General features: G+C 52.3%; 1 protein-coding gene across 1 annotated transcript in view; it reads right to left on the bottom strand.

The window, feature by feature from the left end:
• Positions 1-15,355, bottom strand: part of PCNT (pericentrin) — a gene marked incomplete at its 5' end in the record, with an annotated part of 78,888 nt that extends 63,533 nt beyond the window's left edge. Inside the window, 4 exons of the mRNA XM_082624390.1 lie at positions 4,588-4,713; positions 8,136-8,303; positions 13,145-13,682; positions 14,916-15,355. Of these exons, the coding sequence (XP_082480516.1) occupies positions 4,588-4,713; positions 8,136-8,303; positions 13,145-13,682; positions 14,916-15,355 (1,272 nt within the window). The remainder of the gene's footprint in view (positions 1-4,587; positions 4,714-8,135; positions 8,304-13,144; positions 13,683-14,915) is intronic.
• Positions 15,356-24,493: the final 9,138 nt, after the last annotated feature.

The following is a 24,493-nucleotide window of genomic DNA, read 5'->3' as shown; positions in this document are numbered from 1 at the left end:
AAAGATGTCCAACATCACCAGTCATTAGGGAAATGCAAAAACAACCAAGATATCACCTCACATGCATCATGGTGGCTATTATTTTAACAAACGAAAAACAACAAGTATTGATAAGAATGTGGAAAAATTGGAGCACTTGTGCACTATTGGTGGAAATGCACACTGCCACAGCTGCTGTGGAAAACAGTTCAGCAGTTCCTCAGAAAGTTAAACACAGAATTATCATATGACCCATCAACTCTGTTGTTAGATATATACCCCAAAAAGCAAAAGCAGGGACTGAAGTAAATACTTGAACCCCAATGTTCACAGCAGCGTTATGCACAACAGCCAAAAGGAAGAGACGACCATGAACAGATGTCCATCAACAGATGAACAGATAAACAAAATATGGTGTCTATATACAATGGAATAATATTTGTCAGCCATAAAAAGCCATGAATGTTGATACACGCACAACATAGATGGACCTTGAGGACATTATACTAAGTGAAATAAGTCAAACACAAAAGAACATATATTGTATGATTCCTCTGAAATGAGATCCCTCGAGGAGTCAAATTCACAAAGGCAGAAAGTACAGTGGTGGGTACCAGGGCAGGGTGGAGGGGGATGGGAGTTGTATTTTTTTTTTTTTTTTTGCGGTATGTGGGCCTCTCACTGTTGTGGCCTCTCCCATTGCGGAGCACAGGCTCCGGACACGCAGGCTCAAGGGCCATGGCTCACGGGCCCAGCCGCTCCAAGGCATGTGGGATCCTCCCGGACCGGGGCACGAACCCGTGTCCCCCGCGTCGGCAGGCGGACTCTCAACCACTGCGCCACCAGAGAAGCCCTTTTTTTAAAAATTAATTTATTTTTGGCTGCATTACGGTCTTTGTTGCTGCATGCGCACTTTCTCTAGTTGTGGCGAGTTGTGGTGCACGGGCTTCTCACTGAGGTGGCTTCTCTTGTTGCGGAGCACAAGCTCTAGGCGTGTGGGCTTCAGTAGTTGTGGCAAACGGGCTCAGCAGTTGTGGCTCGCAGGCTCTAGAGTGTAGGCTCAGTAGTTACAGCACACGGGCATAGTTGCTCCGCGGCATGTGGGATCTTCCCAGACCAGGGATCGAACTCGTGTCCCTTGCATTGGCAGGCGGATTCTTAACCACTACGCCACCAGGGAAGCCCAGGAATTTTTAATGAGGGCAGAGCTTCTAATTGGGATGATGAACAAGTTTGGGAAATGGACAGTGGCGATACTTGCACAATACTGTGAATGTGGTTAATGCCACTATAACTGTACACTTAAAATGGTAAATATCATGTTATGCACATTTTACCATACACAAAAGAAGAACGAACAAAGAAAAGATGCACCCCACATACCTGCAGAATTTGGTTATTCTTCTCCTGAAGCTGCAGAGACAAAGACTCTTTCTCTTTTTGGTGAAGAGACTGTGCCTGCTCACGCTCAAGTTTATGTATCGCCTCTTTTTCATGCAAAGCAGCTCTCTTTTCACTTTCAAATTCACCCTGTACAAAAGTATATTATTAACAACAACGAAAAATGCCTTTAAGTTATAAAATTATCCTTGCTCCATTTCGCTGCTGTTCACTAGAATTTAGTTCATTCAACAAATATTCATTGATTCCGTATTCTGTGCCAAGAACAATGATCAAAAAGGCCAAGGCCACTATCCCCAGTGAACATGCGTTCAAATGTGCTTATCATATAGAATACAAAAGAAACAGCCTGCTACCTTTCCCAATGGCCACATTAAGAAATTCTCCATCATCAGGGTATCATGACCCTCAAAATCCAAGATATTTAGAAACCTAACTTCCTCTGGTTTTAAAAAATAAACCCTGTTTCCTCTTAAATAATAAAAAATATTTTTAATAATGTTCACCTAATGAATTAAAATACATTAATGAAATAAGCTTTTTTAAAAAAATACAGAGATAGCATTTCCAGAATGGCAGAATAAGGACCTCCAAAAATCCACTCCTCTACAAGAGCACCGAGAACACTGGCAAAAACTGTCAAAATCAACTTTTTCATAGCTCTGGAAATTAAAGTGTTTATTAAAAACAAAGGCTGAGTCGCCATCAGAACAGGAAGCTTTGGATGTTTGAACCTGCCCTAATCCCATCACTCCAGTCTCTGGATAGCCTTGAAAATGCAGACCAGGGAATTCCCTGGTGGTCCAGTGGTTAAGACCATTTCAAGCTTTCACTGCTGTGGGCCCCAGGGTTCAATCTGTGATCCGGGAACCCGCCAAAAAAAAAAAAAGAAAGAAAATGCAGCCCAGCAACCATGGGGGGAGGAGGAGAAGAATGGGTTGCACCAAAGCACCACCACCAACCGTCGCTAACTGACCTGTCTGGCAGCTCACTGAAGAGCTCCATTCTCAAAGCTGGTTTTTTATCGGATCTGATTCAGAGCTCACCTCAACAATCCTGTGCCCAAGCCATTTGGCAAAAACAATTAGCAGCAACTGTTTAACATCTCAGTGGCCTGAGGCAGTGACAACAATTGGAGCTAATAAGAGGCTGATCAAAAAACTTAAAAGGAAGTGAAAGCTAAGGCAGAGATGTGTACTGCCTGCCACAGCATTGAAGGCATGCCCCGACCAGTGCCCCACAATAAAGAGATAAAATTATGAAATGAAACCAAATAGATATTCTGAAGCTGAAAAGCACAATTACTGAAATAAAAGTTTCACTAGAGGGACTCAACAGCAGATTCAAGTGGGTAGAAGAATCAGTAAACACGAAGATAGGTCAAATGAGATTATTCATTATGGGGAACAAAAAAAAAAAAAAAAAGAAAAAAGAAATAAAGTAAGTAGGCTCACAGGCCTCCAGGACATCCTCAAAGACCAACGTACACATCATGCGAGTCCCAGAGGAAAGGACAAAGGGAACAGGGCAAAAGAATACTCGAAGATAACATGCCTAAAAACTTTGCAAATTTGATGAAAAATATTAATCTATATATAGAAGCTCAACAAACTCCAAGTAGGATAAACTCAGAGATCCACACCTGGACACATCATAATCGAACTGCTGAGAGACAAAGAAAATCTAGAAAGCGGCAAGAAGCAAGTAATTTATTTTGTCTTTTATATTTATGTGTATAGCTTGTAATTCTTTTTTCTATGTGATTTAGAAGACAAGTGCATAAAGAACGAGCGTAAATTGTATACAGATGTTCTTTGTATGACAATATTAGCACAAAGGAGGGAGGAAGGAAGGAAGGAAGGAAGGAAGGAAGCTATATCGAAGAATAATTTTGTGAACTATTAAAATTAAGTTGGTATTAATCTGAACCATATTGTTATAAAATGTTCAATGTAATGCCCAGGGCAGGCACTAAAAAAATTAAAAGCAAACAACAAAACAAAAACAAAAATCAAAAAAATATAGAAAAATAAACATCAAGGAAATCAAAGCAAAAGAAGTCAGTAATGGAGATTTAGAGGAACAAAACAGTAGATATATAGAAAGCAAACAGCAAGTACTGACACACCCTACAACATATATGAACCTAGAAAACATTATTCTAAGTGAAAGAAGCCACGCACAAAAGGCCACATTTTGTATGATTCGATTTCTATAAAATGTTCAGAAAAGGCAACTCTACAGAAGCGGAGAGTAGATCAGTGGTTGCCAGGGGCTGGGGGAGGGAAGAGACTGCTAACGGGTGGGGGTTTCTTTTGTGGTGATGTAAATGTTCTGGAATTAGACAGCAATAAGAGTTGTACAACTTTGTGAATACACGGCAGACCACCAAACTGTATATTTCAAAAAGAGTGATTTTTATATGTGCATTATATCTCGATAAAGTTGTAATTAAAAACAAAACCAAACCACAGTAAAACTCATTGTGAGAAGTCGTGTTGAATGCTCACTCATCCTGCGCAGACACCCTTCCGCGGCAACAGGCCCCTTGAAGCAAGAAAAGGCTTGACGTGGCCGCTGCTGAGTCACCAATGCAAGGCCATGAGCAGGGCTCAGATTCTCCCAGGCTTAAATACAGCCGGCTCTCTACCACGGGGTCGGACAGCGTGGGTCCACTTACCCTTGGATTGTTTGTCTTGGGCCGTGCTGAGCAGCACGGGGGATCTCGCCTCCCTGACCAGGGATCGAGCCCGGGCCCCCTGCACTGGGAGCGTGGAGTCTTAGCCACTGGACCGCAGGGAAGCCCCACGGATTTGTTTCAGTGGTAAACACTACAGCACCACATGATCCGTGGCTGGTTGAACGTGCAGATGCACAGTAATGGCGGGTACGGAGGAGCCACGTGTGCCGAGGGCCAGCTGTCAATCACACGCAGATTCTCAACCGTGCAGAGGGCCGGCACGCTTAACTCCGTGTTGGTTAAGGGTCACCTATCTGATGACAATTTCTTAAAAGAAAAGGAATGCTAACTAGTCAACTTAATATAAAAATGAAAGAAAAAAAGTTGCCTTGAAAAATCTCAGTTTCTAAGACAATGAATATGCGTTTTAATTTTGCATATCAAAATTAATTTAGAATAAATTTTTCTTATTTACTTTGCAGGTGAGAAAGGATAGCAACGAAATAGATCACTCTTAACCCCAGTACCTTTAACTGTGTGACCTGCTGCTCCAGCAGCACCTCTGACTGACACGTCAGCAGTTCAATCTCCTCTTGACAGCAGACCCGCTGCTTCTCCTTCTCCTCTTGCAGCTCCGCAGGAACCGAAGTGCCCTGCTTGAGTGGGGAGGAAGGTCAACACTGGGCCTTGACCGTGTGCGTGGGTCTGTGGTGAGGCTGGAGCTCAGCTTATTCCACATATTTTCACTGTGACGACATGCAGCAGTCAGGTTATAGCTCATAGAAAACTTCAAGTCATTCTTTGTGGGCTCTGGATTCTCACCTCAGTCACAAGCATCAGAAAATGGCGTTTGCAGAGCACAACACTGAAACTATACTTTGAAGTTCTAGAGACCATTTCTCAATCAACACAGAACATTTTTATAAACTTCCTCCCCTGGAACAGGTTTAATTCAATCCTTTAAAATGAAGAATCAAGTGCAATTTCAAGTTAGGACATGTGGCAGTTTCCAAAGCCCTTTAACTGTCTCACCTGCACCACACAACCACTTCATGGGAAGGACGGGGTTCACCCAGATGGTTCACAGCCAGGAAGAAAGCTGCAGCCCTGACAGTAACCGGATTTGACCACGGATGCTGGCTCTGTGTGTGCCAACCACAAAATGCTAGCGAACAAGAACAAAACCCCGAATGCCAACGGGCACCACAGACCGGCAGGGCAAGGCCAAGGGAGAGGAGAACAAGCCACACTCTCTTTGCCCAAAAACAGACTTTAGGACACTGAAGGACGCTGGGAAAAATAAGAAAACATCAACACCCAAGAAGAGGCAAATCCCGCAAGGCATGTGATAAACAGGAACCCCAGTGCATGGACCGCTTCGGGCACCGCGCCCGGCACAGGCATCTGCACTCCTCCCTCTCAGCACCTTCGGCAAACAGGTCCTGAGGGCAGAACCCGCACACTCGCTGGCCTGTTAAATAAATGCTCTGGTTGACAGGTCGAATCGTAAGCACCTGCTTCTTGAAAAACTTGACTGAGCCACAGACCACATGCTTCAGGCAAAAATCTTTCACAGAAGCCAAATGTACACAAATAGATAAAAGTGAACGTGTGTTTGGGGTCAGGGTCAGAGTCCAAGAGCGCCCCACACCCCAGCGTGCCTCGAGTCCCGGGGCCTGCAGGCTACACTGCACACGTGAGAGTCCGGGCCCGGGGGCTCAGGCTGCTCTTTCTGGCCACGGGGTCCTTCCAGGCCTTGGGGTCACTGCCCACCAACAGAGAGGGCGGAGGGTGGGTGCCATACAGAGCTGTGGCTGGGAAGGAAGAACCAGCCCACCAATGCCAAGCGCCTGGTCGTCTGCCCAACTGAGGCCCCATGGGCCCCAGCACAGAGCGGACCTTGCTGCAGGAGCGGGGCCAAGCACAGGACTCGTTTCTCAGCCTCCACGGCCTCAGGGAGGGTTTCTAGGCAGCTGGCAGAGACATGCCAGGTCCAGCAATACGTCCCAAACGCAGTCAGGAGCAGCGGACACACAGCGCCCCTCCCAGGCGCCCTGAGCGGGGGGGGATCCCCCTAACCTGACACCTGCAAGGGTCAGTGGGGACACCGCGATCTGCTCTGCCCAGTGCGCCCCCAGGTCTGGAGCAGGACTTTGCAGAATGCACCAGGCTGAGGCCAGTGCAGCGGAGCAGGACACAGTCAGGGGAGGCCACAGACGGCATCACGCATTCAGCCCAGCGACCTGGACACCTCAGCACCCCCGGGCTGGCTGCGCGACCTCGGCCCCCGTGACTTGACCAGACAGGCTCAGAGGGGGTTTTACTTGTGCCACTCCCTGCATCCCCTCAAGATCTCCTTACACACAATCATTCTATTTCCAGCCTGACTAAACTCTCTCTAATCTGTTCTAAATGGTAAAGTCAATATAAGAAAAAGATGTTTTTAAAAAGTTATTCTCGAGTTTTTCTAAAAATCCACAGAATTACGTGGGAAGTGTCATATATATTTTACTCATTAAAAAAACAATGGATACACTTAAAGAAGAAAAAAATAAGTAGTTCTGCTCAAAGAATACCAACAGAGTATTAAGAATAAATTCAACGGATATAGAATTAAAGACATTCAAACTATATCTAAAATAACCACAGGTTCTCTTAATATGTTTTAAACATCATATGAACAGATTTTCTTCTCCCCAAGAAAAGATGACATCGCCTGAGCAATTGATGGTGGTCAGACGACAGTTCACTCCTGTTTTCCTTCCACTGCTTAGTGTTAGCAATACAAGGGTGATTTCTTTGCAGGACACTTATCTCTAAGAAAAGGAAACCAGGCTTACGTTTTCAGAGAACTTTTCTCACAACCAAACTCCAAAGGGAAGTAACCTGAAAAATAATCCAATCGCTTCACAAGCGCTGGGTAAACAACTTTTCTGATAAGTGACACTGCTTTTCAAACAGGTGCAGAGATATTTGTAGCCCAGATAAAACCCATTCACAGAGGAAGAACAGCATGTCCCTGCTATTTTGGGGACAATGACCACAGCATCCCAGAAGACACCCAGCAAGGCTTTATGGAATATCTGTCTGTGAGGAGAGCCTGAGGGAAGATGGTAGGACGAAGAGGCCACCACCTGGAACTATTCTCACCAAGACATGGACCTGAATCCCATCCCATGTGTAGACTGCTGACACATTTACAGGCAATAAGGGGGAAATGGTAGCCAATGTCACAGGAAGCAGGAAAAACAGATTCAGCACAGCTCAGGCCCTATGTGGATCCCAATTTGACCAGCCACAGGAAGAGACTGGAACTTAGGCTGGATATGTGATGAAATTAAGGGACTACTGTTAATTCTGCAGGTTAGCATGGAGCATGTTATGGTATATTTGGGCGGCTAATGCACTGAGATTGGCACGTACCCATGGGCAGTCAGATTGTGAACTGTTCTCTGTTTCTGTATATGTTGAAATTTTCTCCAATAGAAAATTAAAATAAAATAGGGAAAGAAACTGCATATCCCACCTCCCCACAAACCCAGATGTTTTCTCCTGTGAAATGAGCTACACAAAAAAGGTCACTTAAACAGTATCTAATATTCACATCCTTAGTAGCAAAGTAAAAGAACGACATACTTGAACAAACAACTAGAAAAATACTTCCCAAATGTTCTCAGCGCTCTAAAGAGAGTCAACACGGAAGTACAAAAATGCCAAGCCGAAGAGCAGGACACATGTCACGAACAGGTAACAGAATCATCAGAGTGAACAAACAGGATCCAACAAAATCTCTTTAGAGGGAGGATTGTAAGCCAGTAAATACCAGGAAAGGCCAGCGGCAGAGTCTGCCTCTTCAGAGGATTACAGAAATGAAACTCAGACGCCTCCACAGGTCAGCAGGTATCAGGGCAGTGCCCCAGAAGAGGAGGACGTAGCTCATGAGGGCACGAGAGCAACGAGAGCACGAGAGCACAGCAACCAGAGCACCGAGAGCAATAAGAGGACAAGAGAAAAGAGAGGAACAAGAGGAAGGAGAGCGACGACACCACGAGATGAACGAGAGCAACCAGAGTACCGAGAACACCGAGAGCACTGAGAGCACGAGAGCACGAGAGCAACTGGGCTGCAGCCAGGACCACCGTCTCCTCCACGGTGCCTGCAGCAAGCACTGTCCCGGCAGCCACTTGACCCCTCTGTAATGGCCCCTCAGGACTGAACTCGAGGGGCTGGGGCACTTAGGACACTGCAGGGACAGAAAGCGGGCTGCGGGGGTGAGGGTGACCTCGGGTGGCCTCGGCCTGCAGCGGCTTGAAGCAGGATTTCAGTTCCCGACCAGAGCCTGAGGCTGGGCAGCGGCAGTGAGGGCGCTGAATCCCAGCCACTGGACCACCAGGGACCAGCAGCCAGCGACAAGGCCCTGGCCCGTCCGCTATGAAAAAATGAATTTCCGCAGAGAGACAGAAAGTAGTGAAGCAAGTAAAGTGTTTTTTAGAAGGAAAAAGAGTACAGTAGACACACGGGCAGGCTCAGAGAGAGCGTCACGCCCTCATGGCAGTTTAAATCACTTTCGTGGGCATTTCTTCCGGATTTCCTTTGACCAACCATCCTGCTCTGCCTGGTTCTGAGTCCGTGTTTGGTGTATCTCAAGGTCCTCCCATGCGTGTGCGCACATCTCTTAGCCAAGATGGATTCCAGCGAAGAGGCCTATCTATGGGTAGATGGCATCACTTACTACGAGGTGGTGCCCCTCCCTTTTGGACCTCCAAGGAGCCCTTCTGCGCATGTGTAGTCGGGAGGGTCTCCTTGGCTTCGAGAATGAGGAATATATGGTCTCTTATCTTCTATCTGGGCAGGGCCCAGCCTCCTCCATTATCCTGCTTTTATGGAGCTTCTGTCCACAGGGGAGAAACTGCTCAGCCTGGGGCCCATCTATCTCCTGCCTCAAGGGAATACTGAGGGGATGCTGAGGAGACAATGAGGGGACACAGGGGCTGAGGGGACGCTGAGGGGGCTGGGGGACACTGAGCAGGCTGAGGAGACACTGAGGGGACACTGAGGGGACATGGGGGCTGAGGGCATGAGGGGGATGAGGGAGCTTTGTCCTCTTTAATGAAACCTGAGTAAGATGACATTGTGAAGAGAAGACAGTTTGTGTGACTTTATCAGTGACCAGCTGCATGTCTGGTCTCAGCCAGGCTTTTATTGTGTTTCTGATATCTGTTTTACCGTGAGCATTTGTGGGCATGGGCTTCCTGGGTGTGGATCCCTCCTGTCCTCTCATTCCCCAAACATGGGAAACCCGGATTCAGGGCATCTCAGGGTCCAAGGAGCAAACCAAGAAAAATGCCAACTCCCAGACTTTTCAACCAAACAAAAGGGATAAATGTCATATTTATGCTTCCCTTTATTTTTCTCCAATCCACTAATTCTCATTCTGGGAACTTCCACGTGAAAAAACAGTTTACATGCTAATATCAGATCAGTCAATATGTACACACACAGCTAAGAGCACTGACTATTAACCTAGGAAACCTAGCGAATGCCAGGCCTTATTTTACGGTTCAAAATGAGCTATTAACATGTCCTTTTGAAAAGCCCCACAGAAAAAGTACCTACAAAAATTTATAACCTCAATAAGTTTGTACATATGCTTCACAAAAAACACCAGTTATCCCTACCCCCAGAAAGATCAGAAGATGCGGAGACACAAGTATTTCAAATCTAAGAACACCAAGGCAGAAGGGCCTCAGGGGCATCCAGCCAAGTGTCCTCAGATGGACTCCAGGGGTTTGGCAAGCCCTGAGAGGATGGTGTGCAGAATTCCGTGCATACACGCATGTCTGCACGTGTGCTATGCGTGTGCACCACACACATGCAGGGAGGGCAGGCGGGGCAGTGACATCATGTGGGGTCTGGCTGCATGGCGTCTACACACACCTCTGCCATCCTGTGTCAATGCAAAGGACACTGAGGGGTGTGAGCCCCACAGGGGTCACGTGAACCCGGGCCAGGTCCCAGCCTCCATGGCAGCCCCGCGTATTCCAACTGCTTTGTTAGACTCCGCTGTAACCTCGACCTCGCAATTCGACATGTTGCTTATACACGTGGTGACACGCAAAGTTAAAAATCCAAAGAAGTGGGAATTCCCTGGCGGTCCAGTGGTTAGGACTCGGCGCTTTCACTGCCTGGCCCCGGGTTCAATCCCTGGTCAGGGAACTAAGATACCACAAGCCGCCCAGAGGAACCAAAAGAAAAAAGAAAAAAACTCTAACCAAGAGCCCGTAGCGTGTGGCAATCCCTAAGAGCACCTGCTGGGGGTGGTTGTTCTGCGTGGACACACGTCACCCACACACCCAAGCAGCCTGCCTGCTCCACCCTCCTCCACAGCCACCGCCTCCTCCGGCCTCCCCTGGGTCCAGAGGCACGGGCCCTCTCCCTGGCCCCAGCAGACCCCCGACACTGCCCGCCCCCGGGCTCCCCGCGAGCCTCGGTCAACCTAGAGCAGGGCAGCTGCCTCCACCAAACGGCCCCCGTGGGATACATCCGGGCACTTTGCTGCTGCCCTGCCCTCCAGGGGCCCTGCCCTCGGTCAGGTCCTTACTGCCCACCTGACCTCCGAGATCCTAGCGACACTGTGTGGCAGGGCCATGGGCACCTCGGCAACAATTGCCCTGAAGAGGTGTGCAGGACGGGGCCCCTGGCAGCAAAACCCTCCCGGGCGCGCTGCCCTGGAGCCCCGGTCTGGGCACCGCTCTGGGCCCGGGCCACCGCTGAGCAGAGCGCAGGCGAGAGGAGCGCAGCACGTGGCATGCGCCCCACAGGGGACGCACCGTGGGCTATGCAGGGCACAGGGCGCGGGGCCGTGAGTCCCAGACGGAGGGGCCGTCCCGGAAGGAAGGGCTCATGGAGAAAACGATTTGACGAAAGGGAGGCAAGAGTGGGAGTTTCCAGGCGGGAGACAAGGCCAAGTTCAGAGGAGGTCACAGCCAGGGTGTTCCAGAAACTGCCAGGCAGCAGGTGTCCGGCGCCACGAGAACAAAGAAGACAGGACATCGGGCCAGAGGACACTTGGGCGGAGTCTGTGCAGGGCTGTGCCCCCAGGTTGCACCATGGGCCCCAGGGTTTGGGGGTGCAGCACGGGATGCAGAGGACATGGAGCAACTGCCGGGCACCTGGCACAGGCAGCCCCTGAGGTGCCCCACAGGTCCCACGCAGCTGAGCGCAGGCCCCGGGCCCTCTTGGCAGGTGTGAGGCCTGCCCAGCGTCCACCCCACTGTGGGCCTCACGGATGTCCGAGGGCTCTCATCACGAGGAGAAGCCTCAGGAGGCCCAGCGGCTTTGCTGATGTCACCGGCATCCCCGTGGGGGCCAGAGCCTGACCCCCAGGCCATCCCTGAAGCCACCACTGCCCAGAAGGAACCTGTGGGGGCCCCCTCCTGCGGAGCCTTCTGCACCTGCATCTTGGCCACAGGCCCGCCCCTGAGCTCCTGCATGGCTGCTTTTGGCTACTGCCCCAGGGGCAGGCCCTCAGCAGGCCACACCAGCTCCACCTGCAGAGAGCGAGTCCACAGGGCACTGCCTCCCACACACCTGTCCTGCCACCCACACACACCTCCCACCTGCAAGGTGGGAAACACTCCACGTGCTTCCTGCAAGCGCGTTTTACACTAATAAAATTAAGCCATGGTTTAAAATACATAGCTTTCTCATGTAAAAAATGCGTACTTCTCCCTCTTGATATTCTTTTAGAACTTCATCTTCTTCAAACCCTATAATCTGAGGAAATCTAATTTAAATCCACAGGGTGGGAACAAGCCCCCTTCCCCACGCATCCATCCGCATGGGAGGAGACTGAAGCTGACACTGAGAGCTCACTGGACTGGCCTAGGGGCACCACAGCCCTCCAAATTCACACCAAAAGGACAACTCCCAGGGAGGAGTTGTGACACCTGCCCTGGGGCCCGAATTCAAGGACAGGCCAGAGGCTCATGACCCCAGGTGGAATGTGCTCAGCCCTCGGAGAATTTGTTCAAGATCTCGCCTGCAGGGACTTCCCTGGTGGTCCAGTAGGTAAGACTCCACGCTCCCAATGCAGGGGGCCCAGGTTCAATCCCTGGTCAGGGAACTAGATCCCACATGCCGCAACTAACAGTTCTCAGGCCTCAACTAAAGATCCCACACGCAGCAACAAACAGCCCGCGTGCCACAACCAAGACCCAGTGCAGCCAAATAAATAAATAAATAAACATTTTTTTAAAAAAAGGAAAAGATTTCGCCCGCAGACCACACAGAGCCGAAGCATACAATGAAGCCACCACACCTCTCAGCACTAGGCTGCCTTCTTCCTTCCATCCGTAAACACGCTAAACCAGGAGCAAAGGACAAAACCCCCCTGGGAACATCCCGTAAAGCACGTCTCAGTCACGAGCGAAGGTTCTACCTGGTACTTGTGTTCTCACAAGGCTGAGATTTCCTGCTTTGTAATTTTGAATATCTACTTCTTAAATACGTGACAAAAGTATGAAGGCGCCAGAACAGGATCATTCTGAGTGCCTGGCATGCACACCTGGCCCAATGGGCACAGAGCAGCCCGTCCCCACACTGAATTCCCGCTACGTGATGACGTTCTAGCCAAATAAATGCATCCTATTCACGACGTACAAGTGCCATAGGTCTGCAGATGAGGAAAGGGGAGCGCTGGCTAGGGCAATGGGGCTGTCTCCAGAAGCTCCTTTCATACTACAGCTGAAAGCACCTGCCAAGGGGACAGTTGCTGCTCGACACAGGACAAAGGGTTTAATCTCACAGAAATCGGTAGAGGTCCTGAGGAGCACTCTGAACCCTTTGAAATCTCACAGGGAACGCTGTACGCAGGCACAGGCGCACGTTTTTCCAGGATCAGAGATCCAAAGCCTTCACCAAGGAGCCTGGGACCAAAAAACGCGTACAACTCACTGTTGTGTACCCGCCTCACCAGGAAACCCACCGCTGTCCCTGGGACACACACACACACACACGTGCAGCTGACACATATGGGCAATAGAAGACACCAGTCCTGGGGAAGGGCAAAGCCCCGCACCTCACCTGGCGAGCTCCGCGCAGCCGAGAGGCTCTCACACCCTCCACGTGCTCTGTGTTCACTCCCGCTCTCAGGCCGTCCTCTGTGGAATGAGGCTCTTCATCGTGTTTCAGCTTCAGCTTCTCTAACACCCAAGTCAAGACCACGTGGTGAGAAGCACCCTCTTTCTGCAGCTGCTCCTCCAGGCCCGGCAGCTCCAGGCCCCACAAGGTCTGCATCTCAGACAGGTAACGCGACTCCAAAGCGTACAGGCGTGACGCGTGTCTGGTCTCCAAAGCACTGATTTCCGCAGCGTGTTTTGTCTGCAGCTCAGCCACACGGGCTTCTGAGAGAGCCCCCCACTCTCGCTCCAAAGAAGCCCTTAGCGCGTCCACCTCGGCCTGGTGCCGGGTCTCCAGCTCCGCAGTCAAAGACAGGACGTGCTGGCGGTGTCTCTCCTGGAGCAGCTGGAGCTCGTGGGCGTGCTTCTCCCGGGCCTCCCGCAGGAAGGCGTCTTGCTCTGCGGCGAATTTCTCTGTGATTTCTCGACGTTCTTCTAAAAACCTGAGGAGACAAGCCAAGTGAACACGGAGAGCCAACGTGCAGCCACAAAAGCATCAACCTCACATTTCTCACAGGAGACACCACTTTCTACTGGTGAGACCGTCGTGCCCAGGTTTTCCCTGCTCTTTGCACCTCCCGGGGCTGCAGATGGTCCGAGCCCCACTGCCAGCCGTGAGCGGAGAGCCAAGGGGCCCACGAAGCCAGAGGAGCTCGGACGCCAGAGCCCAGGCTTCCCCAGTCACCGACTGAAGTACAGGACACAGGACCCCCAGCAAGAAACCACACACACATTTCCACAGACACCACAGGGAAGCAGGTGTGATGGCTCCTCGGCAGGGAGAGGACCTCAACAGGGAAGGGGCAGCGGCATCGTTTACAGGAGCCAACAGGGCTGCAGAGAGCATTCAAAAGACCCCCAAAACCCCTTCAGGGTGAATTAGGGGCATGAATTAAATGAGTTGCAGGTGACACTGGCTGGCAAGCACAGAAGCAGGGAGACGCCCCTCTAACTGAAGCACCCAGCACCCCAGCAGGAACAGGGAAGAATCTCTACGGGGCACCCATTACACGTTAGTGCTACGTGGCGCGTTCAGGTGAGTGACAAGAGCTGGGATGGGATTCAGGTACTAACTGTGCACCAGACACCACGAAAGCCTTTCCACTGATCAGCCCATGCAGGAGGGCTTCGCTAAGGCCTCATGAGTTTGTCCACCGTGCCTGTGTCCTTCCAGCTCACACGGGGGTCAGGATTTGAACTCAGTTCTCAGACCCCAGAGCAGAAGCTCTTGCACCTGCCTCATGACGCTGGGGAGCAGCTGCCGCATGAGAAGCAGCAAAACCAAGAGCAGCTCCAGTGACACCAGGACTCACCAACACCGCTGGTCCCTACAGCCCAGATGTGCAAAGAGGCAGCAAACCAAATCACATTCTAAATCTATTTAAAGCTTCAGGGAAGTACGTACATAGTTCAGAAAAACTTTTTTTTTTAACCTGTTTGAGTTTAAAATACACAAGAAACTTCAGAAATGAACCACACGTCCTTATGATAAATGAGGCTGAAGTTCTGCTACTGAAACCGTAAACCGTGCAAGGAACACAAATGACTGTCACAGATGCGTGCAGGGCAGCGTGGATCACGGGACACGGGCTCCACAGGAAGGACCGGGTGCTGCTGCTGCCAGCAGGCCCCGCAGCCCCAGGAGCCACGCGTGCCCTCCTGGGGACCGGCCTCACCCAGACAGGCGGGCGGCCCCGTACTGAACGGGCGGCCACAGGAACGTCACCCACCTGCTCTGGGCCAGCTTCAGCTGGAGGGCGCAGTCCTCCTTCAGGTGGTCCCGGTCCATGGGGGCCAGACCACCGCCCAGCTCCCGGCCACATTGGCTGCACTGCAGAGACTCGTCCCCCGAGAGCCCCAGCTCCAGCTGCCTCAGGCGGCCCTGCTGCTCCGCCAGCGACCCCTCCAGGTCCAGGATCTGGGCCGCCTGCTGGTCCTGCAGCTGCCTCAGTTCGGCTTCTCGAAGCTCAAACCTGTGCATCATGGACAGCTTCTCGGACTCAGCCTGCTCCTGCAGCTCGAGGAGCAGCTGCGTCAGCCTCTCTTCGTCCCCTCTCCTCGGGTCCTCACTCGTGACTTTCCACTCAGCCTCTCTCTCGCCGAGTTCTCGTCTCATTAGCTCAAGCTTCTCCTTAGCGCTCTTCAGTGCTTCCTGGTGGGCTTCAACTGAAGTACATTTCACCTGCAGAAAGCACAATTTTATTTAAGAAGGAGGGAATTAAATGAAAAGATCACTGGCAGCAACGACCCAAATCCATCTCTGAAGATAGAGAAGTTCCACAACATACAAGCACTAGTTTCATAATGTATTGCACAGAACAGAGCAATGGCAGTGTTTCTTAACCTGATGGGAATAAAGGAGCCTAAAATGCACAAATCTAAGACTATGTGCTTAAGTAAGACGTGTCCGTGTCCGCATCCCGGCACCTGGCCCCGACTGTTACCTCGGGGGCTGGCAGGTCTGGACACACACGCGAAGGGGAGCTCCTCTGCGATGAAGACCAGCCCAGGGGATCAGACACGTACAGGGCCTCCCGTCAAGGGAAGGCCAACCCCCCAGACAGAGGAACCACCACCAGCCAGGACGGAGCCACAGGAGAGCAGCAAACAGCGCCAGGCCAAGCCTCTGGACTTGCACAATGAACGTTCCAGGCTCTACAAGGGACCTGAGCAAGAGACTGAAACCAACACCCTTAAAGGTGTCATGTGAAAAGGGAGGTGAACCAGAAAGCTGAACACACACAAATATCCTAATTTTCAAAAAAGGAAAGAAAGGTCAACAGACTACTGATCATCATCAAAAAGAAACAAAACAAAACCAAAAAGGTTTGTGAGATTGACCTCAACTCTTTATTCAAGTTATTAAAGTTTAGGGCCTGCTCTTAGTGATGGCTGAGAATCAGCTCTCAGCAGAGACGACAACTGCAGACTCCGGATAAAATCCAAGAGATCCCGGGGCGGGAGGAGGTGTGTGGGGCAGGGGGGTGGTCTGACACCCAGAATAAGGAAACGGCCTGGGTCACCGACCTGTTTGTGCCGTGCACATAGAAATCTTACTTGTTTGAACCAGAGGAGCTGGGAGGTGAGGGGGGAAAGCCCATTAGGACAGAGGCAGAGAAGGAGAGCTGCAAAATCGGTGACTGGATCCAGCCCAGCTCCCAGGCTGGTCCCTGGTCACACACGTGCGAGCAGACTCCAGAGCAGGCCAGCCAAGGCCAGGAGAACTGAAGGGCCCAGCACAGAGAAGATGGGGAGGCGAATGGCCTCTGATGGGGGCGGGGGCGGGGCGATCTCCTGGGACCGGACCCTTAGCCCGTGGGGTCGGCACTAACCCCAGGAGATGCCGTCCAAGGTGAAATGGACAGATCAACGGGCTCCATCGAAGGAAATGCAAACGAAGGTTGGAATGACCACACAGGTCAAAGAGCAGGGAGATTTCAATACTAAGAAGCTACAGGACAGAAAGGGGACGTTTCATTAATGATAAAAGGGTACACTTCTCAGGAAAACATAACAATCATAAATGTGTAGTAACGGAACCATAAAACACTTAAAAGTAAAAACTGAGAGAACTGAAGGCAGAGAGAGAGAATTCCACACACCTCTCTTAATAATTTAGGTAAGGAGATAAAATGGTGGTCCAGGAAATACATATACCCCTGAACGTCAAAAGCCTTCAAGGAGAGTCTGTCCCTCAGGGAACGGTGCCTGAGAAGGTCATGTGCCAAGGCAGACCGCCGGCGAGCAAGCATCCGCCGTGAGGCCGCGGGCCTCCCACAAACCTGTCCGAGCCTGCTGTGCCCCCGTCCGCACCCCCAGCACCTCAGTGTGGGGACGGCGTGTGATCCGCCCTGCCGGTAACAACCGCTTCCTATGCAACTGCTTTGATGGATGAGGAACCCCAGGGAGGCTCCGCGGGGAAGACCAGGGGCGAGAGCAGCACCTCCAGATGGTCACCCTGGGCCGCTCGGAGGGAACACGAGAGAAAGTCACCTCCACTCCGCTCCTCTGAACTGCGGTGAGGCTCGCCAGTAATTCAGGGGAGGGGTCTCATCACTGCGTGCGTCCGCGGCTACACGACCAACGGTCAGCAAGAAGAGCCTGGGGCTCAGGACACCACAGAAGACACAGTGGATGAGGCCTGCAGGTGGCCTCGCCAACCACCCTGGCACCCCTCAGAGGACCCCGGCCAGCTCCCCTGAGCACTGGAGGCCCCGGTAAGGAGCACACTCGGCCCCCGGCTCAGGTGGTATCCCATCCCGACCCCGAGGAAGGCACCCAGCAAGCAAACACTGCTCCAGGTGGAAGGCGTGGTGGACCTCGGGGGCTTGCGCTGACCCCAGCCAGTTAACACGAGGCCCCGGTGGACGCGGGGAGTGCAGAGTGGTGAGGTGTTTCAACTTACTTGCTCAGAGTCCTCTTCTAGGCGGATTTCATGCTGCAATTTCTCGTGTAAATTTCTATTTTCTACTCTTAAGAGGTCGATTTCTTCCTTGAGCTCCGTGAGAAGCAGCAGGAGATGAGCCTTGTGCATGGTTTCCAGACCCAAGTCTCCGGCTGCCACCTCCAAGGCCGTGCTGTGTGCACACAGGAGGGGCACCTGGGCGAGCTCTGCAGGGGACCAGGGGGCAGGACCGTCAGGGTGACCCGCAACTCAGACTAGACACCTACCTTCAGAAGCCTCAGACAACCGCACAAAGATCCTGAAACTCCCCGTGTGGGCTTGGTGTCAGAGTGGACATGACACACCCATCTTCAGCCAAGTGGTCACTGAGCCTGAGGCCCAGATGAGCAGGACCATCCTGAGCGGCTCACACCCACCGTTGCTCCTTCTGCCTGGGTACTGGGTGACCTGGCACCCCCAGAGCTCCTCTGGCCAGGGCTCATCACCGTCCCAGGCTCGATAAAGAGCCAAGCGTGGCCAAGGCACCAGCTGACAGGAACGTGCTGAGCAGCGGCCGTGGGGCACCCCTCCCGCGGGAAGGAGAACAAGGAGGACACGATGCCAGCAGCCGTGACCAGCTCTCTGGGCTGCATTCTTCCCCTTCACAGGCCCGCCCGGCTCCGAGGCCCCCGACGGGGACCCTGAGCCACCGGCCCTCACGGCGGGACCCTCTGCCTTGCCCCCTCAGCTCTATGCGGGACCCACCCTCTCCTGGGCTCGTGTCCAGTGCCGGCCTTACGTCTGCTCTCCTGGGTCCCTGACCATCCACAGGGGCGACCACAGCTTCTCCGTCCCCGTGACACCGGGCAGGCGCTCTCCTGACACGCCCAGGCCTGCTCAACCCCCGAGGAAGGGCCCGCGGTGCCCACAATACAGAGTGAACAGCCAGCATGTGCAGATGGCTCTCATGGGAATCAGTCACCGCCCAGAACGTCCCCTGCAGGCCGGACTCCAGGCGACACGGCGGCACTGAAGGCACACACCTTGGCCGGGCTCTTCCGAAGGCCCCGCATGCTGCTCCCCTTCCAACACCTGGGTCCCCGCGAGGCCCGCCTCCTGCTGGACTTCCTGGGAGGACTTCCCCGCTGCTAGTTGGTGCTGGTGGTTTTCTTCTAGCTGTGTGTGCAACCCCAGGGTCTCCTTTGGGAAATCACAGAGAAAACCTTCTAATGACTCTCCCAGCCTCGTTCCTGAATCCCTGCCTCCCAGGGAACCCCCCAGGGGACCCACCCCCACGGAAACTCCCACGGAGCCTTGCCACGCACGGCCACACCGCCTGCTGCCCCACGTCTCGCTTCCAGCAGGGAGGCGGGCCTACTCCACTGACGCCGAGCTGTGGGCACTGGGTCCCCCACCGGACCCCCGTCCCTTGCCCTCCGCACCCCAGGCCAGGCCTCCGAGACCAGCCACACGGCCAGGGCCTTGGTGGAAGGCGCCCTGCTCCACCTGCGGCTCCCGGGTTTCTCCTCACTCCCTGCCCTGCACTTCCCATCGAGAGCCGGGTGCTGGGCCTGCCCCCCGAGGACGACGCTCTGGAGCGCCTGCCCCCCGAGGACGACGCTCTGGAGTGCAGGGTCTGAGGGGCTCGAGGCAGTGTCAACGTTTCCTGTTCCCTCAAGGTGCAACCAGTCACCCCATCTTCCTCAAAATCACAGAGAGGCCACAGCAGCCTAAATGTCCAGCTCTCAATAAGCTCGAGTTATCTTTTAAATCCAGACTGGAGTCCTCATACGGTCACGGGAGAAAACGACTTGACTGACGGGTGGACTCGAGCACCCCTGACACAACTCGGCTCACAAGGGTCAGGCTTCCCAGCAAGTCGGACGAGAGCAACTCACCATCCCAGGAAAGAAAAGGGGCCAGAGTCTCACCCCCCCACCGGGCAACAGCCAGTTCCAGACGACAAAAGCAAAGATAAAATACAGGGAAATCCTGCTGTGCCTGGAGACTGGGGATGGGGAGCCGAGAGCAAGGGGCTCCCGGCCTCTGAGGAAAGGGCAGAAACATGGCCGCAACGACCAAACAAGTCAAAAGACATTCAGCCTCAGGGACAACCAAACAGTTGCAGCCAGAGAGACACCGGCCAGGGTTCGGCACCGACCAGAGGGGCATGGGGGTTCCCAAACCCAGCTGGGGGAGCTCCACCAGGCACCCTCAGTCAACATGGCGCGTCAACACGCCAAATATACACCGCGCATGCCATGCGCTGCCACACATGCGCCCACACCCGGGACTTTTGCTTAAACACACATGTACTCTATCGTTTTTATATTCCCTCAGATGATAGGAGACGTAATTCCTAAACCTATGAGGAGAAGAAACAGTGAAAGAGGTAATCAGTAAGCCAAAGATGACCAATTGCTGGAAGATGGGAATCACGGATGCTCACAGGGGTTGAACAGGGAGCCGCCTGAGAGCTGCCCAGACACCCGGGAGGCTGGGAAGCAGGTACAGGGAGCACAGAGGTGACGGCACGACCCCCAGGGGCTGTGGACCAGGGAGACTGGCGTGGGGACCCCGCTGTGCCCCTCTCCTCAGGGACCTAGCAGGGGGCTGGTAGAGACCAATGGCCCCCAGAGGGGAGGCCGCCCCCCAGCCCCCAGGTGGAGTCTGCCTGGTCAGACAGCCCCCCAAGACCACAAGGTGCCTCAGGTCACCAACCGATGCACAGACCACAGACGCCCCACACAACACAGAGACGAAGACGCATGGAGACGCGGCAGGAACTACACGGAGCCTCAAGAGGCCTCTTAACACCAACGGCCGCCTTCGGGGAGGAGACCAAAGACACCCCCCGTCCCTGACACTGAGCAGAAGACACAGGAAAGAACACAGAACAAGAAGGCAGAACAAGAAGGCAACGCCCCAGAAATTAACAATGACAATGGAAATAAGATAGCCAACTGCAGAATTAGAGGAGAGGGGAGAAAAAAATCTCCCACCCCGCAAAAAAAAGCGTAAAGCAACGTAAAAAGAGAAATGAGAATGGAAGGAAGCCGGTGGTTCCAGCCTGGAGGTGCAGCATGAAGCCCGCAGGAGTATCAGAGAGAGAACAAACCACATGGAGGAACGGCTGTCCGAACACGCTGAAGACTTCCCAGAAGTGGAGACAGAGTCAAGGCCCTGCCTGTTCCTGGTGTGAAAAATGGACACAAGCTGCCATCTCAGGACTCCCCGGAGCGCGGCCGGGGGCCCAGCCATGCCGACAGCACGGCACCTCCGCCGCCAGCGCCGGGGGCAGGAGGACAGGGGAGCCCCCGGCTCCTCGGAGCTCCGCATCAGAACAGGCGCAGAAGGCTTCCACTGTCACAGAGAGCCGTGTGAACACCGCTGCCCACAAAGGCTAGAGATGCCAGGAACAAACGGCATGGAGGCCGTTCAACGAAGAGGAACGTAAAGGCCAGTAAAAAGATGCCCAGCACGCACTCACCCCAGCGCTTCACTCTCCGGTCATCAACACGCATGACGCAGGCGGTTGGGGAGCTCGTGGCAGTGTGACCGCGCCTGCGTGGGACGCAGGCAGGACCCGACCTGCCAGCCACCCGCCTCCAAGTCGTGCCCTGAACCTCGGGTTGTTGTTTTAAACAAGCAGACACAACGCAGCCTGTGGAGTCACCAGAGACACAAAAGCAAGCCTCCCTCTGCTTGTCAGTGTCACAGAAGGAAGCTTTTGTGAAAAGGATGGAAATTCAGATTTGATAACATAAAGACAGTCCAGTTCCCAACTAATGATTAATGAAACACAACCTTTCTCAATGTTTATGGAGATGCTCATATACCTCAACAGAAAAAAAAAAAAAACCCACCTGATTAAATAAAAAACAGGCAGAAGATCGGAACAGATACTTTTCCAAAGAAGACACACAGATGGCCAACAGGCACATGAAAAGGTGCTTAACATCACTAATCCTCAGAGAAATGCAAATCAAAACCATGAGATACCCCCTCACACCTGTCAGAATAGCTATTATTAAAAAACCAACAAATAACAAAGGTTGGCAAGGATGTGGAGAAAAGGGAACCCTCATGCACTGTTGGTGGGAAAGTAAACTGGTGCAGCCACTATGGAAAACAGTATGGAGGTTCCTCAAAAAATTAAAAATAGAACATCATCAAAAAATGCTGGAGAGGGTATGGAGAGAAGGGAACCCTGTTGCACTGTTGGTGGGAATGTAAACTGATAGAGCCACTATGGAGAACAATATGGAGGTTCCTTAAGCTAAAAATAGAACTACCATACGACCCAGCAATCCCACTACTGGGCATATACCCTGAGAAAACCATAATTCAAAAAGAGTCATGTACCAAAGTGTTCATTGCATCTCTATTTACAATAGCCCGGAGCTGGAAACAACCTAAGTGTCCATCGACAGACGAATGGATAAAGAAGATGTGGCACATATATACAGTGGAATATTACTCAGCCATAAAAACAAATGAAATTGAGTTATTTGCAGAGAGGTGGATGGACCTAGAGACTGTCATACAGAGTGAAGTCAGAAAAACAAACACCATATGCTAACACATACATATGGAATAAAAAAAAATGCTTCTGAAGAACCTAGGGGCAGGACAGGAATAAAGACGCAGACGTAGAGAATGGACTTGAGGACATGGAGAAGGGGAAGGGTAAGCTGGGACGAAGTGAGAGAGTGGCATGGACATATATACACTACCAAATGTAAAATAGCTAATGGGAAGCAGCCGCATAGCACAGGGAGATCAGCTCGGTGCTTTGCGACCACCTAGAGGGGTGGGATAGGGAGGGTGGGAGGGAGACGCAAGAGGGAGGAGATATGGGGATATATATATACATATAGCTGATTCACTTTGCTACACAGCAGAAAGTAACACAGCATTGTAAAGCAATTATACTCCAATAAAGACGTTAAAAAAAAAGAACTACCATATGATCCAGCAATTCCACTCCTGGGTATTTAACCAAAGAAAACAAAAACACTAATTGGAAAAGACACACGCACCCCAATGTTCATAGCAGCCCCTATTTACAACAGTCAAGATGTGGAAGCAACCTAAATGTCTACCAACAGATGAATGGATAAAGAAAATGTGGCACATACCTACGTACATACACACACACAACGGAAGCAGTACTCAGCCATAAAAAAGAAGGAAATTTTGCTATTTGTGACAACATGGATGGACCTTGAGGGTGTCATGCTAAGTGAAATAAGTCAGACTGAGAAAGACAAATACTGTCTGACCTCACTTCTATGTGGAATCTAAAAAACCCACCTCATGGAGAACAGACTGGTGGTTGCCAGAGGTGGGAGAGGGGCTGTGGGCAAAATGGATGAAGGGGTCAAAAGATGCACACTTCTAGTTTGAGGATAAAAAGTCCTGCGCTGTCATGTAGAGCACAGGACTACAGTTAACAATGCTGTATTGTGTAACTATAGGCTGCTAAGAGAGTGGATCTTAAAAGTTCTCAGCGCAAGGGAAAAACTCTACCTCTGTGTGGTGGTGGACGTTAACCAGACTGACCCTTCCCAGCACACCCGGGCATCCAATCATCATGTCATAATGTCCTGTGTCAGCCAGACCTCAAAGCAAAACAAAGGTGTCCCATCACCTCGTGCTGCTCCAGCTGAAGGCCAAGTTCATCAAGACGGTCTCTTCCTTCTCCTTCAGACGTCTCTTCTGAACAGGCACTGGATGAATTGAGAAACTGTGCTGTAACAACCCGATACAGGTGCCCCTCCACTGAACTCCGCTGTCCCTGGGATCCCGCTTCTGTGCCGAGGACAGGATGACCGCCGGGAGGGTGGTGAAGCGGGGCTGGTGCCCACCCACCCCGGCAGCATGGCGCCGTCCGCAGCCTGCGCGCGGGTCAGACCAGCGCCCAGCTTTAATGTCATCTTGTCGAGACCCAAACATAAACGTGTTCTCCTGCACTGCTTTACCTGATTCCCACAGCCTCCGGCGGGGAGCTGCCCTTCCCGTCCTGCAGCCGCTGGTGTAACAGGGTCGGGTCCTCCTGGTGGCCCCTCTCAGCCTCCCTCAACTTCTCTTCAGAAGAGATTCTCAGCTGTTCCAGTTCAGACTCGTGCCTGGTTCTCTCCTGCTGCTGCTGCTCTAAGTCCCACGTCAGGTGTTCCAGCCCCTCCACGTGAGACGCTCGGGCCAGGAGCTGCTTGGGTAACTCTTTACAGGATGAAAGTAAACCATCATCTCAAAATGAAACACTTAGGGGAAATCAGAAGGTAGTTAAGAGCCTGTAGTGTGGTGCTGGGGGCAGAACTGTAAAAGGTCCCCCCATCCCAGAACCCGTGAATGGACATGGGACCCTCCAGGGCTTACGCTACGTGGCACAGGGGGCCTCGCACAGGGGGACCAGCCAGGCGGCCTCAGTAAACCCCAGAGCCCTGAGGGCAGAGAGCTTTCTCAGGCTGGCCCAGAAGTCAGGCGGATTGGAAGTGTGAGAAGCGCTCCACGTGTTGCGGGGGCCCTGAAGACGAGAGGGCCGCGTGGCGAGGAACGTGGGCAGCCCCTGGGCCGACAGCCAGCAAGGAAACGGGACCTCGGTCCTACAAGCACAGGGACGGGACCCTGCCGACCGAGGGAGCCAGGCCAAGGCCCAGCCCAATGTCTGGACTTCGGCTGTGGGTGACCCTGGGTGGTTTCAGGCTGCTGAGTTAGTTGGTGGTGTTTTGTTAACAGCCACAGAACAGTACTGCAGACGGTAAGAGAACTGTCGGCATCACGGTTCTGATCAAGGGGGTGCTGCCAGCTAGTCCACCAGAGCTAGTTCTTAGCTTTTAAATAACAGGGATGGAAACAGGTCACTAT

This window comes from Mesoplodon mirus, assembly GCF_964341445.2.
Source record: "Mesoplodon mirus genome assembly, chromosome: 6".
In the NCBI taxonomy this organism is placed as follows: Eukaryota; Metazoa; Chordata; class Mammalia; order Artiodactyla; family Ziphiidae; genus Mesoplodon; species Mesoplodon mirus.
Note: the sequence above shows the minus strand (reverse complement) of the source record. Positions and strands in the feature narration are given on the sequence as shown.